The 16,226-nt window shown below is 40.0% G+C and overlaps 1 protein-coding gene across 2 annotated transcripts in view; it reads left to right on the forward strand.

The window, feature by feature from the left end:
* Window positions 1-16,226, forward strand: part of LOC309451561 (3',5'-cyclic-AMP phosphodiesterase 4D) — a gene marked incomplete at its 5' end in the record, with an annotated part of 350,513 nt that overhangs the window by 296,834 nt on the left and 37,453 nt on the right. For both annotated transcript variants that reach the window (XM_082075311.1, XM_082075312.1), the window contains one exon: window positions 3,040-3,152. In XM_082075311.1, coding sequence (XP_081931437.1) covers window positions 3,040-3,152 — 113 coding nt within the window. The remainder of the gene's footprint in view (window positions 1-3,039; window positions 3,153-16,226) is intronic.

Raw genomic sequence — 16,226 nt, forward strand, 5'->3', positions numbered from 1 at the left:
ACACACCAACAAAAAAAGGCAAACTTGATCATGTGCCTGTATCAAAAACTGATTAGTAGATCAGTCATATCACTCCTGGCTGGAAATAATTACAGGGTACTACGTTAGAGGTAACACAGAGGTCAGAAGCAGTGTTGTGAGGCTGCCAAAGCTATGTGGCTGATAATTATTTCTTTATTCTTAGCTTAGTGGTGACGGGGTGTTACACTTGAAAAGCTCAACAACGTTTTCCACCACACAACAAAAGTGTGGGCCAAATTTAGAGGTTCAGTACTGTTTATCAAAAAGCTTTCCTATGGCTGTTCTGCCCTTCAGAACTGCGTGCTTGTTTAATGGCTACTTTGTCACCAGTCAGAAACTCCTTATTTTCATTTAAGCTATGAGGGCTGGGCTGAGGACTCTGCAAGCTAAGAATTGTCAAGAGATGCAGCAGGGCTTTAGCCTGGCCTTGTGCATCAGAAGTTTGCATAGTCTGAGCGGTCAGTCGGGTCCCTGTGACAGCCACAGAATCTTGAAGTGTGGGAGTCAGGAAGAACAGATCGTGAGAAACATCCTACGGGTGGTGGGACTTCCTTGTCAGTGACAAATTCTGGTTTCTAATGTGCTTTGAGATATAGTAGTAGATAGTAGATAAATATTTCTGAATGTAAGGTGCTGTTGGTAGTATATATTATTGCTACGAGGATAATAAGAAACATACCTTTTTAAAATAAATAATAAACCGAGTGTTTTGTTACTTTTACCTAAATATGGTACCCCTCAAGTTTATTTCATTGTTTTCATACTGCTCAGAAAAAACTTACCTTCTTACTCTCTTAAGTATTAGAAGGCATGTTGTTTACTTATGAAGAAAAACACAAGTTTCCCAATATCTGATTTTCAAGAACTGCTGAAGGGCAGGCTGTAAGCTAGCAACAAAATAACATCATACGTCACTCAGATTTGTTTTGCCTCACTTCATTATGCATTTTGTCCTCAATGAAATAATTGTATAAGGTCATCAGATGAGTATGCATTTGTTAATGGCATCTCTGCTTCATCAAAAGCATTTACCACAGTACACTAAAAAACATTATAAACAAGTTGTGGAGTCACCATCCTTGGAGGTATTTAAAAGGCATGAAGTCCTTAGGGACACAGTTTAGTGCTAGAGTTAGGTTATGGTTGGACTAGATGATCTTGCAGTTCTCTTCCAACTTAAAAGATTTTATGATTCTATGATTCTATTTCCAGTAATGATCTTGATGAAATCTAAACTTCAAGTGAGGTCAGAAAAGCAATCATGTTCAAGACCTAGTGAGCTGTGACGTCTGCTGTGTTGCACAAAGTCACAGATTCTCTTTTGATAGATAAACAGGCTGGAAAATCCTTAATTTATTTGCCAGGGGAAATATTTTCAACCGGATACCTATTATAGTAAATATGACACATTTGAAAGACAGTGTTTACAATTTAATAGGCATGGGTTTTGTTGAGTATTGGTTAGAGTTTGCTGAAGTGGCAGGTTAATAATGATAGAGGCAGGCACTGCAAAATTTTCTTTAAATGGTTCTGCCAATTATTCTCAATTCAAACTTCTTCTCATATTGACTTTTTTTTTTTTTTTCCAGAGGAGAATGGACATTATTCAAAATTGTGGAGTGTATTTGCAATAGCTACAAGTATGCAGAGTCTAACAACTGAAAGAACAGAAGTTTTTGAGCATGTTCTCTGAAATGTAAAAAGATACATATGTACTATCCTAGATGTTGAACAGTAATGCAGTGAGCTATTTGGCTGTTGTCCATGCTGAGGTGTTCAACTTAAAAAGGAGTTTTAGTTAATTTGCCTGATTTTTTGCTTGTCTGACATTTTGATATTAAGGTTAGTTTGATGTGTGGTAAGTTAAGGGAGATGTTTTAAATGGGAATAACAAGACCACGAAAAAACTTTTTTCCATCTTGGATTTACGTTTGCATGTAGCTGATCCAGAAGTATGCATGCCAGGAGTTTCAAAACTTGATGTTTCAGATACACAGCTAGCAAGACAGCATCCCTGGGCTAAAACTCACTTGGCCTTCTCCCCTTCTGATCTACATCAGAAGAAAAATAGCCAGGCTTTGTAGGTGAGGCTCACACCCTAGCCATGGCATTATTTTGCCTAAAATTATTTGCATATCAACAGAACTTCCGCTGTTGGAAAATTATTTAAGAAGGTAATGTAATCTCTTTAAGTGAAACTTCTGCAAATTTTAAGACAGTTGGCTCCAATGTGACATACACAAATTTTGGTTCTATCGTGGGCATGACAGAACACATACTGGGCATGCATGCTTTTGGGTTAGAGCAAACGCTGCTGCAGTGGTTTGTACACTCCTTTAACAGCTGGCGCTTCGGCAGTCGTTACCGCGAGCACTTAGATGTGTTTTTACATCTTCCCCAAACTTTATGAGCGTTAACCAACTGATTCTCATGGTACCCCTGTGGGTAGCTAAGAAAACACGGGGACAACGGCTGAGTGCGGTTGAGTGCCCCGCGGCGGGGCCGGCTCCGCGCCGGGTTTTGCGGGGCTCCCAGCCCCGCAGTGGGGTGTGAAACCGCCGGGGGGTGGCGGCGGGTCCCCGCCAGCAGCCGTGCCACCGGCGGAGCTGCGAAAACAGGAAGCGCGGTGGCCGCGCTGACTCGCCCCAGCCTGCGCCGCCCCGCCGCCGGCAAGCCCGGCCTCCCGCCGCCGCGGAGCCGCTGCGCGCCCGCGGAGCTCGGCGCTGCCCGCGAGGGGGCGGTGCTGGGCTGGCCGTGGCCCCGGGGCGGGCAGGCGAGGGGAGGCGAGGCTGGGCAGGGCAGGAGGAGAGCCCGGGCGGCGGAAAGTTTCTGCCGCTGCTCTGTGCCCCGTGGTTCCGAGGAGGGGAAGAGCCGCGCCGCCCGCTGACCGCCCTGGCAATATGCGGGAGCAGCACTCATGTGTGGGCACAAGGCAGCGGAGGATGGAGCCGCTGGAGCTCGCCGTTAGCTCTGTGAAACGCTTGCGAACTGAGTACGCCTTTCCCTGTCTCTTCGCAGAGGAGGCTTACCAAAAACTGGCCAGCGAGACCCTGGAGGAGCTGGACTGGTGCCTGGAGCAGCTGGAGACCCTGCAGACCAGGCATTCCGTCAGCGAAATGGCCTCGAACAAGGTAGGAGCCTCCGGCCCAGCCGCCCCGGCTTTTCCCACCGCGAGGAGCGAGGGCAGGCAGGGGGTCGGCTCAGCCCGGTGCGGAGCGGCGCGGAGCCGCAGCTCGGATAGGGGTCGCGCTTGCGGCGTGGCTCCGTGTCCTCGGGCACCCAGCCCCGTGTCGGCAGGAGGATTCGGCAGGGTGAAACGACCCTGGGCTGAGAAACTTGCCGCGGGAAGGAACAGTCTCCTTTGGCGCGCTTGAGTGCGGGAAAGGCTTTTGTTGTGGTTTATACACAGTTTTCTTAAATTTCGGGAAAAGTTGCGAAAGTGATACAGGTCTTGGAAAGCTACACTGCTTGCGGTAATCCCTTCAGCTCCTCTTTCTTTTCACAGCATCCCATTCTCAACTAGGGATCTTTCCCAGAGAATGGTGTCGAAAGTAGCACGAAAAGGTGATAAAGGCAAGTGCTTGATGCCAAGGGAGCCGCCAACTGAATTTTGTTTGTGAATAGTAGTGCTAACAGCTCTCTTAACACGATTTGTTAGGAAAGAGCACGCTCAGAACCAAGGTGCCGTCACAATATTTACCACATGCGCATAGATCCAGAAGTGTGTTTCAGAGACCAGAGTTGGCGCTTCCTGGAAGCTGAGGATGCCTGTTAGCCGGGAGCTCTGTGCTGGTATCTGATCTCTGCGTGTTTGTTTTGCAGTTAGAAATAGTTTCCATATACTCCATTCACAAGTACACTGTCTTTTGTGATTTTGTTTTGCAAAGAATATGTAGCTACATTTCTGTAGTTAATTTTTAAAGACAAATGAAGAAGCTTGCTGTCATGATATAGAGGTTATTTTTATATTTGTCATGAACTGAGTATATGGAGAGTTACATGTACAATGAGAGAGAAGAAGAAAGTTTTAATTAAATGGGCTGGTTTTGCCTCATATGGCTCAGAAAGCAGCTGATGATCTGTATTTTAGCACCTGTAATAATTTCAGTTGTTACTATGATTTTTTGTTGAAGTGAGAAAATAATAAGTGTTTTTTACTCGGCTTATGCCTTTTTAGAATTCTGCTGTCTTGCTTTGACTGCACTTACCAAATATCTTCTGTTTCTTATTGACTGTTTTTAAATCTATGTTCAACTCAGCCTGCGTGTAAGATGTGAGGTGTTTGCACTCTTGTAAGGTTTAGTCATGATATGATATGACATGACATAATATAATATAATATAATATAATATAATATAATATAATATAATATAATATAATATAATATAATATAATATAATATAATATAATATAATATAATCCTTTGTGCTTTTCTTGTCCTTTGAGCCTCTTAGCAGCAATTAGATTTCTGTTTTAAGAGTTATCTGCCTGGCTTTGCCCTATTTTCAGAACTGTGTTTTCAGTTTTTATTGCCAGTTGAAAGATCTCATTATTCAGGGTGTATTGCATATGTACTGACAAGTTACAAAGTCAAGATTGTCAAGGTCTGTTTTAGCACTATTTGAATCTGGTGACCTTTTTTTCAGACCAATATATAGGGCATGATCTTTCCTTCCTAAGAAGTTTAAACACCAATATGTTCCCTGATTTGTGATGTGTGCATAACCACTCTTTCACAAGATCCTGTGCTTTCTTCTAGTATTTATTCATTACCTTCCTAAACCAGATAGGATATGTAGTATATTTTATGAAAAATGAGTGCAAGCTGTTTTTAGAATAGGATAAAACTAATTGTGAATCATTGTGTCTTCAATTTTGCCAAGTTTATTCATTTTTTTACCTAAAGAGACCTGTTTTTAAGATAAAACATGACAACTGTGTTGCATCTTTAAGTAAACACAAAGATGTTACATCTGATGCTATGTTTTCTTTGTATTTGTTTGAACTAGTTAAAGATTTGTTTGCCATAGATTACAGGATAAACGTTCTTCACATGTTTATTAAAATGAAAAGGAAAATGTGATTCAGAAAAAGTGTTTCATCTCGTTTCTAACATAAGATTGTGCAGACAAGGGATCAATGCGGAGTACACAGTAAGCCTAGTTGTCATATGAAGGTCAGTAAGATTGCTGCCAAGCTTTATCTCAAAACTGAAATTTTTTATTGCAGTAATGTATTGCCTGAGTCTGCTTGATCTATCAAATACGGATGTACATGTCTAAAGCACTTTATTGCTACTTACTGTTTTATGTTACAATATGTAGGAAGAGCCTGGTATTACTATACTGGGAAGGAATAGCTGCGGTTTGGTTTTGCAGGTCATACTCAGTTCTTAAGGTAAACTTTTTGCCTCTTTTTTAGGAAATCTATCCCCCTTGTATAGAAATCTGTGACACCTTTTGGTGTTTGGTTTTTTTTTTTTGTTTTTCTTTTAAAAAAATAAAAAGTTAAAGAGTGCCATTAACCATAATGTGAACAATCTTGAATATAAATCAGCAAGCCCATATAATAATATGAAAAAAAATAGTGCAGGAGGATTGCAATTTTAGATGTAACAGGTTGTGCTAAAGAATAATTTTACTTCTGATTATTGAAACTTATCTGTCATTTATACAGCACCTCCTGTTGTAATATAACTGCAAACCGCAACATCTCAGTGAGGCATGTAGGTAAATTATACTATTTTAGTTTATAGAGAAACTGAAGTAGAGAAACTTTGCTCAAGGCTGAGGGCATAGACTTCAGTACAGCAAAAAATATCCAAGAATACTTTGTACTTTATCCCAAGAGTAACTTCTGTAAAATCAGATGAGAAAATCAGGAAAGGAAACATTGTTGATGCAGAACATGGTTTCTCACTGTGTTTCCCACTTTCCTTTTCTCTAGATTTCTTTAAGAAATAGCCCACAAGATTGATTGTTTTTTGCTTGTTTGTTTATATTTTGTTTTTCACCAGACTCTCAGCTACTTCTCCTATTTCCACGTTATATATATATATATATATATATATATATATAAAACAGCATTTTCATCTGTGCTAGTTTTCCCTATTTATGTGAACATGCGTGAGACATAAGGGGTGGCATAGGAACTGAGCTCTGCACCAGATAAAAGCTTTAGCCCATTGTGCTAAGGCTGCCGTAGTAGAGGAAGAAATGCAGGGAGGAAAGAGTGTGGTGTGTCCTGAATGCCTGAGGTTGGCCAGGGAGCGAGTCTTATCTCCAGTCCCTCTCTGTGCAGCCAGCTGGCAGTCTGAACCATTGATTGCGTCTGTGTGGAATCCCCTTACTGCTGGTAATGCCTGCGTAAGACTCGCGTTAGCATGTCCCAATCTGAGGGTATTTACTGTGTTTAGATGCCCCTCGTGCTCAATTAGCGGTACTCTATGACGTGCCAGCTCACAGCTTTGGGTGGCTGAAGGTGGGATGATGCAGATATACGAAAAGATCCTTCTCCCTGCTTAAACCTGCTTGAAGCAGTAGGCACAGGGTGCTCTCCACAATCTCTGGATGAGCCCTGGCAGTTGTTGTGGCAGTAAGTGTAGTCCCCAAAAACTTTGAAAACATGCTCTAGGTTGACTCTGCAGGAAGCCCACCAGGATGCTTGGCTGCCGAAGTGACAGTAGGATGACTGTAATATCCAGGTGATGTTCCATCTCGTGGTCATCCCTGTGATGAGCAGATTTCCAAGTGCGTGGAAGCATTGCATATGGAGTAACTGGTGGATAGATCTGGGATGCTCCCGTAGGCGTAGTTCATAAATAAATCTAATTTTGAAAGAACATAGTATTTAAAAGTATTGTCAATTGTCATTATGTTGTTAGGATTCTTACAATACTCGGTGTTTTCTTAAATTACCAGCTTATGGAATTGGGTACTATAATAAATTGGCCTCTTGGAAGGCTCCAAAACTAGAAAACAAATAAGAAGCACATTAAATTTGGAAAATTGACTAAAATTTCTTTCATTTCTAGAGATCTGTTTCTGATTTTCTATACCATGTGCTGCTAGTATTGGCTAACATCAGTGGAATGTGGCTCTATTGTTATATTTTTCTGTGTGATGCTTACTTTAACAGAAGTAAATTCATTTTAGAACATAATTTACCAGTTTGAGTCACTCGCGATGGGATTCCAAGGCATAATTAGATGTCCCTATTCAACTGTTCTGATTTCCAGAGATGCTAATCTGTATCAGTTTCTGCTGAGCTTAATTATGAGTAATCTCTTTGAAAAAACATAGTTTTTAGGTGGGCACAAGCTTGCCGATTGTGATTTCTAACTTTAAAGACAGGTACGCTTTGATACACTCATACAAACAAATGGCTTTTTTAAAAATTTCAAGGTTACAAAATGATTTTTAAAAATAATTTACTTTTTTTTTTTTTAAGATGAATAACTCCCTCTTTCTGCCAAACAAGATTAATGCAAAAAATAATAAATTTTATGTTCAGTATGGAGTTTGGTAGTACCTGGCTTAACTCCCTTATTCTGAATCTGAGAGTTATTCTGTTACAAACAGTTAATAAATGAAGAATGCCAATAATAAAGATGTACCAACCACTTTCAACTAGACAGCATTAATTGTAGATTAGTCAAATGTGGAGGAATACTTATAATGAAACTGATGTTCAAAAGTGTATTTTCACTTCTGTAATCATGATTTTGCAAACATTGCTAGCATGTTGCTTTCGTGCATCTGAGTATCTGAATTTAGACATGAAAAAGTTTCAATATATGTTGCTTTTGTTTCAGTTCTAAGTCTACCGCAAATGACAGCATTTTTGCAGGATTTGCTGATAACTGATAATGAACGTGAGTTTGCAAAAGGTCATTGTGTATTTCTTTCCCACTGTAAATGTAGGTGAATACCTTTTCTGCAGGGAGCTTTTTTAGGTATCAAAGCTGAGAAGATTTAGGTTTCATTTAGTTTGACCATGTTAACTATGAAACTACTTTTAAAGTATAAACTGTCTTACATTTGTCCAACTTTTATACCAGTATGTGCAAATGCTCACAAATCAAAGCAGAAGTCTATTTACAGGCAGTTACTAGTGCTAGTTACTATTAAAAAAAAAACAATTCTGAGATTTTTTTGAGTGCTCTGAAGATGCCCAAAGCATCAGAGTTATCAACCGACTCCCAAAGACCATGGTAACGTAACACTCAGCTCAAATGTTAGTTGGATTTTGGTTTTTTTTTATGGTTCTGTACTTGTCACCCATTACATACATGCAAACAATAATCTTAATGATACTTTATATTAAAAAATTACCTGCCTCTAAACATTTCATGTAAACCAAAATTATACTTGAAGGAAACAAAGACATCTTGAAATCTGTTCAGTTACTTTTTAACATTCCTTCTTGAAGTCCCCTGCCAGTTTGAGCTGTTTTATAATAACGTGTTCCTGTCGCTAAAAAGTGTTTTTCCTTTCCTAAAAGGTATATTTCCTTTCCTTCTCTACTGCACTAAAAGGCTCGTGCAGGCTATGGTGAGCTGACTAATGTGGTATCTGGGAAAAGACTGAGGCTAATCTAAATACTTCATTCAAATAATGGACCATGTATAAATGCCCAAATGTGCATCAAACAGAGGTGTTGTGTTCCCTTGGCTCGGTTTTCCCAAGGGCAGGGAAAGCCCCACTGCCCATGTTCCTGTGTGACCCTTATGGGGGCCAGAAGGTGCCCCCAGCCTCTTGGCAGCTCCACAAGGGCACCAGCTGTTGGATGGTGTTTTTGCAAGCTGACAGCAGCTCACTGGGTTTCCCCATCCCTAGGATATATGGATATAACAGGTTCCGACTCCTGATTTTGTCTGTTCATCTGTTCTATCTTTGTCTTATTCTGTGGAAAAGCTTTGGTGCTGTGGTGGTTGATAATTTTGTAGGCGCTAGGTAGGCTGAGTCTAGAACTAATAAACGTGGCTCATGCCACTAGCTCAGTCTTTTATTAACAGACTAGTTTTTAGTGTTGTCTTTTTTGAATTCTTGCTGCCAGCTTTGGGGACAAGTTCGTTGCATGGTTAGGAGTTTGTCTTCCGAAATTACATTGCTTATGTAGGAGTATAATTTTTTATCAATACTTTTTCCGAATGTGGAAGCTCAGCTAGAGTAAAATTGTATCTTTTTTCTGTCATAGCCACTGATTAGAGTGACCTGTTTCCATTAAGGGACAGGATAATGTCATATCCATTTAAGAGGATTTAAGCATCAGTCAATCTCTTGGGTTTCAGCTATTGCATATGAAAAAAAATGTGGTACAAATATAACAGTAGAAAATAAATTTGTTGTCATGACTTAAATTGTTGCAGAGCAGACAGCATCTCTGTTTTGCTTCCCAGATTTAAAGAGCTTGGATATTCAGATGAAAAACTTAATGGGGTTTGTTATGTGACAGTTCTTACGTAACGTCTGGCAATGCCATCACGCTTGGCTGGCTGACATGATAGTTTAATTGGTTCTTATGTTCCCAGATCTTTCTAGGAAAATCTGAGGATTTGGTTAGCTCTTTGGAGTGCTGCTTCTGATGAAGATTACAGTTAAGGGACAGCTGTTACCAAGAAAAAGTGTTAGCACTGTTGAGTGCGGCATTGGGAAGCTGTTGTTCATTGAGGATTTCCGTTTGTACACTGAGTAAACAGATGCGGATGAAGTCGTGAACCTGAATTTGAATTAATGTGTAGTTGTGCAGGTTCCTCAATTGTGTTGTACTTCTTAACAAGAAAAAAGGAAATGAGGACTGTGAAGGTGAGGAAAAACTGCCTTCCCAGGCACACTCCTGCGTTTCCATGGGCTGAAGCCAGCCCAAAAGGATATTAAGACCTCTGGGCTGGAGTACAGTTCCCTGTGTACAGCCTTACATGCTCCCATCTAAAACTACTCATGCTTCTGGAGGACAGCAGAGTTGCCCTTGGATAACCGCAGTGATGAGTGAGGTGCATAGATATATATAAAAAGGAGATAGCACTCTGCTGGCTGTATTGCGCAAGGGTGTGCTGCAGTGAGATAATGGGGGAAACTTGGTCTCATGCAGATGGCTTGCACCAGCCCCTCCTTATCATTTATGAACACTTCCATTTTCTTAGAAAGAAGTGGATGGAGTCATGATGGCAGTTTGGCAGTGGCTGAGTCTCTTCTGTGCATACCCATGCTGCTTCCATGGGAGCTGTTGGGTTGCTGCCAAATGAGAAAAATGATGAAACACCCTGTTTTTCTGCGAGGCGAGTAAGTGGGGGCTTTGGTGGAATGGCAGAGCTGTAGGTCTGTTGCTGAGAAAGAAGCAAATGTGGTGGGTGAGACTTAAGGTGTCTGAGCTGTAGGCAGCCCCTTATCCTTATATGGGTATTCAATGGCAAATATTTGCTTCCCTGAGCTGCTGTCCCATCCTGCACCAGCAGAAGGAACCCTAGAGTGGACCCATAATGGATATGGGATACAAAGAACAATGGCATTTCAAGGTTCCAAAACAAGCTAGGAACCCTTTATCTCACATATTGAGTCCATATTTTAAATTTTAGAGAAAAACTAATTGATATTTACATCTCTCACTGACTGCTTCCTAAGAAGTCCTGAATGTGAGAGCTACGTAAGAGGAATGATATCTGTTTGAGACTTGCTGTGATTTAACACTTTTCTGATTTTTTTAACTGCTTTAGGATTGTATCGCTTTCCAGTCACTAATCCTTTGATAACTTTTTCCATTAATGTAAGCAAATGGTCCATACTAGCACACAAACAGTCCTTTTTGTAGCCTCTTTAATTATAGGAAATGCCACAGTATGAAAAATTCTTTCCTTTTAGCGTAATAGCACAAAATAACATAGACAAAATGTTATGGAGTAAATAACTAGGACTTGATGTGGGAAAATAACTTTAGGTTCAACCACCATAATCGAGAATTTGAAAATGAAGAAGTTTTCCAGCAGTTCTTTAAAGTTAAAATGCAAACATTGATGTGCCTTTTTGTGGCACAAGGTTATACTTGGAAAAGGCTTCTTGGACATGAGTACTTCATAACTTCTTGCTTAATAATAAAGGTGGAATTCATGGTTACTGAAAGGCATGATAAGTGACTAAATACTTGTGGCACCTTGTGACGGTATTTAGAGCCAAGAACTGCATTGTATTCATAGTAGTGTGCTGCAGTAATAAAGGTTAGACTGTAAGATATGAAGCATTTTGGAGAGCAGTGGCCTTTTTTTTTTTTCTTAATAAATTTTGTCTTTCCAGTAAGAGACAGCTTCTGCTTTTATATGAAGTTTTGGTACAATGAGTGTGGTGTTTGCTGAAACGTCAGTTCAACCTTTGTATCAAAGAAACTGCACTAAGAAACTGTTCTGTTACGTTCGTTTTGTTATCATCTGCGAAAACTTCCACGTTTAGGAGAATGACCATAGAATTAAGTGTATTATGGATGGGTATATTCTGTTCTGATTTTATTTTTACATGGACCATATCTCAGTAGAAGTTGATCCCAGTTTTAGTTAATTTGCAGCCAGTCCACTGCGTAGCTGCAAAACTGAGGGCAGGTGAGCTAAGGCATGGCAGAAAGTGATTCTACTCATGCCTTGAAACCCTCTGGGCAGGCTGGTAGGCAGCACCTGCCTGTTGAGCTGGGGTTCACCTCCCAGCAGCTCTGCTGCAGCTGCCCTGTGCTGCCCTGTGACTGCCAGGTGGCAGAGCCTTGCTGCGGTGGGCACTGCTGCTGCTTCTGCATCTCTAGCCATGGGAGACACTGCTGTGCAAGGGCAAGATCTGCCTGTGGTTGGCGCTGCTTGCCTGCTCCGGGTGTTGAAGTGGAGCTGCCCAGGCAATAGTGTCGTCTGCCGTAAATCACAAGCAGTGGAGCAGCACTGAATCAAGCTGATGGACAGGCCTTGTCTACCAGATGATCTGGAAACAAAATTTAAACAGCTTGCTACTTCCATTAATTAAGTTGTAACTCACTAATATATGATCAGCTAATGGAATGAGGGTGACAATACTTCTAGAAGATCCCTCAGCAACGCAATGTTTAACTAAACCCTCTACTCATAATTGCTACTTGAAAGGATGCTAGTTTATGCATTTTTGCTATTGTTTTTATTTGGGGAAGAAAAGCAAGAAGGCAAAGGAAAGCAGACCTTCTAGTTAAATTTGATTGATTTTGATCTTTTATTATAGATAAGAAATATCGGAGTTGCAATTAATATATGTATCTAGTTTTAATAGTAATAATTCATCTTTCCTCATCAAGGATAGTTTATAATTTGGTACAAAAAGTATGGAAGTAGCTTATGGATCTATTTAAAACAGCCCAGAATATGAAACACATAGCATCAGCGTCTGATTTCACCTGTTTCACCTGTGAAACAACACAGATCTTTAAGGTAGTTTTTTCTTCTACTTGTAATGCAAGTTATGTTTAAAAACAATTGCTTGTACTCTGCTACAGTGATATACCATGACATTCACGTCACTCAGTTTCCAAAGCAGAAGTATTTCTGTTTCACTAGGTGAGGAACTGAGGTGGAGTGATTAAGATACATTTTTGGCAGCCCAAGTCTGGAAACATACTCCAGAGCATCTTTGTTGCCGCTTTCAAGTGTCAGACATTCTGTCCCATTAGTGTCTGCATGGCACAGCTCGGTGGCAGGACTCCGTGTGCTCCCCACCACATATGTTCACCTGAAAATTAGGTTTTCAGCTAGAAAGATAATTAGCCGGTTTCCTGAACATTAGAATGCAATCCACTCTCATCAGCTCTAGATGCTCGCAAAATGTTAACAAGACAGCAATTACTTTAAAATGTGCCAGTCCAGACTGGTTTTCAAGCTCCTTTGTCATTCTACCTCACTAATTTATCATGTGTTAGTGGTAGTTTTTGCTTGCATGTGTTCATAAGCACCATATACTAACCAGTGGCATTTTCCTTTTGCCTGAAGTTTGACTCATGTTTTTCAAAGTCACATAAAGCAATCAAAATAAAGTCTGTACATTTTGTTCTGGAATGAACAGATGGATCCTACAGGAAAAGTATATGGTTAATTTCAACCTCATACGGTTAACTTCAACCTCAGTCATGTTCCCCAGACACACAAGGCCAGGAGAATGGTTTGATGGATATAATGATGTGTGGTTTGATGGATATAATGATGTGTGGTTGAAATGACTTGTTCAAGCAGGTGTTAATGTATTTAAACCAGGCTATCTGATCTTCTTTTGGCCAAGGTTGCCAGTACAGCCTTAATGCAATTATTTTACGTAGAATTACAGGCAACCTCACGCTGCCAGCTGAGACACTAACGTGTTCAACTAACGTGTTCAACTTGTTTTTAGCAATTTAGAACAAACAGTTGTAACAGAGATGTCTTTTCTAATCACCAAGAGCAAAGTGACTAACAATACTGATATTTTAGTTACCATAAATTATATTTTAAGAAGAGGACCACCAGGTGTATAGGTAGAATTTTATTATGAGATAGCTTTCTCTTGCTGTCTACTGACATCAGACAATAGATTCAGGAAGGCAGCACTGCACAGTTGGTACTGAAAAAGTTATTTTAAATGTAGGGACTAGAAATGGAGGTGCCAAGTGTTTTTTTTTCTTACTCTTTCTCAAGGTATTGGTGTACATTACTTGCTGTAAAATGTAGACTAAAAGGTACCTCACCCTGAAGGTTTCTTATCTTTAGAAACAATGATTTTCATAATACATCAGCCACCCATTGGAGCTTCAAAGGATGGTCTACATGAAGAGTAGTTTTTGCGAAGTGAGAATATGATTCATATGTATTTGCTGACACAGTTTTCAGAGCTGATCTGAACAAAGCATAAACACACAAGGTGACATTTTGGTGATGCTCTGTAGCAGTTTTTGTACAAACCTCATCCTTGAGACACTAGAAAAGCAGTGCAACTCTAGGAGGAAGGCATGGTGAAGAGAAGGCACAATAGTGGTTAGTGCAAGAACAAAAGTAATAGCTAGATAGTGCTCTTTCATTAATGAGCAAGGAGTTTGAACAGCAGAAACAACTGAAAAGTGGGCTGCCAAGCAGGCATTGTGGACTTGAGGATCTTTGAACATGTTTTAATGAAAAATGGGCAAAGCAGTCTAGAAAATAGACTTCTTACTCATGCAAGATTTTTAGCAGTTAACATATATTCTGTGCTTGAAATCTGCCAAACTTTATTGATGCTGTGATAAGTAATAGCAAATACAAAGAACGCTTGATATTTTTTTTTTTTTTTAAGATATTTTAAACTCCTTTTTTTCTTGTGATAAAAGAGATGTGCTTTGCTGTGTGCTTCTGCAAATTATATTGAAGGATAATGACTGGGCTCTAAGCTTCACTACTGCTGGGTTTGCAGGTGGCTGTTGTTCTTGAGTGTGTCAGTAGTATGGCAAATCTTGGGCTATTGTTAAGCTTTGTTGCCACAAATGTGGCACTGGTGACTGTTTCCTACTCTATAATGGGTGGAAGTGATGTGTGGGTAGTGCGAGAGTTACCATACCTTTGATTTTGGCTGTGTTTTCACTGTGCACAAAGGGACCTCCCCTACAAGTCCGCATGAAACAAAATGTTTTAAGTTTAGTAGCTCAAATGAATGAAACAAGCTTTAACATACTAGAATTACATTTGGAAGTTAATGATGAGCATGTTTGTAATTTTTTTTTTCTCTTGTTATGTGAATTAAGGTGCTTGCTTCTTTGATGCCTAATAGCAGCATCTCAGAAGTGGGGGGACAGACACGTACTTGCAAAATGCAGTATTTATTTTGCTTTCTAAACATGTGTTTCCCTGGGGTTCTCCCTTCTTAGCCTTAGCTTAGCCATGTTCAGTTTTTGCTGCCAGAGAAAACTAGAGCTAAAAACACTTTTTTCAGCCAAATCTGGGTGCATTATTTGCATACCATGTAACGTGTCTGGAAGCAGCCCTGGTGTGTGGGGCTGCAGGGAGCATGTTCATGATTCCTCAGCATCCCGGTCCTCTGCTGCATGCTGATTGCCTTGGCGGCAGCTACTGGCTCCCACCGCTGCAAATGCACACTCTGCTGATGCAGGGACCATAATAGGAAGCACCTAGGCCTGTCGTAAACAAATAGGTCTGGGAAAAAAAGTGCAAGCCTGACGTATGGTGTGTCCATAGCAACAAGCAGAGATGAGAGTGCCATTTTGGAGTAAATGCCAGCTAGCGTGGCTCAACAAGAAGCCAGAAAGAGTCTTTGCTGGATTTACAAAGCTGTTTTGTATGTGCACGTCAGAGGTTTTCTGAAACACACTACTTGTAAGAAGACAGCTTGCACAAAACAAAATCTGAAATTTAAGTATGTAAGGGCATCTTTAAATGAAATTATTTTTCACTTGCAATTGAAGCTTTAGCTGGAAAATTTGTAAGCATGTTTACTCCTGAGAAATATTAATGTGATGAATTATATGACAAAGCACAGAATCCCTCTTTGGATGCCTAAGCCTTAAAGCCCAGAGCTCAGATTTCTCAGTAAAATGACTGTGTTTTTCTTGTACTATGAAGCATGGCCAAAGTTTTGTATGTCTGAATACTGGAACCAGGTAAGATTGCATTTTGTAATTCAGTAATTTTTCCTCTTTTCTTAACATCAGTAAAATCAAATATTTACATTTTCTAGCTGGGTGGGATTTTCTGCAGCTGTTTTTGGTTGTGGCTGAGAAGGTTTCAGCAGCTTTATTATAGGAGAGCAGAGGCTTTATTATAGGAGAGCTCTTAAAGTTCATCACTGTGAAGATGATGCAGTTGGTTGATACATAGAGTGTGGCATTTCTAGCACAGCTTTCAGTACATCCTTGCTTACAGAACTTGATTTTTAAAATTGAATGAGTAAATTTTAAATATAAGAAGATAAAGTGTTTTGGAAGACTTCTGCGAAAACAAATCTTGGCATTTGAGGGCTAAAACTTAAAGAAATTATTTTTCTTTAGTGGTCAGGAATACACATCTGTAATCTGATCTTTGTTTCACGGAGCTACAAAAGATTGTTTATAGGAATGATACAAGAATATAAAATAAAATGTTGCTGTTGGAATACAGCAGAACTGAAGGAAGAAGAAGAATTTGATAACTATGTTGTGGTGAATTTCTTGTCTTTACAGGTAGATGCTATTCCTGTACTCATGTGTCTTTTAGATTT

The sequence above is a fragment of the Streptopelia decaocto genome (assembly GCF_964273445.1).
Source record: "Streptopelia decaocto genome assembly, chromosome: Z".
Taxonomy (NCBI): Eukaryota; Metazoa; Chordata; class Aves; order Columbiformes; family Columbidae; genus Streptopelia; species Streptopelia decaocto.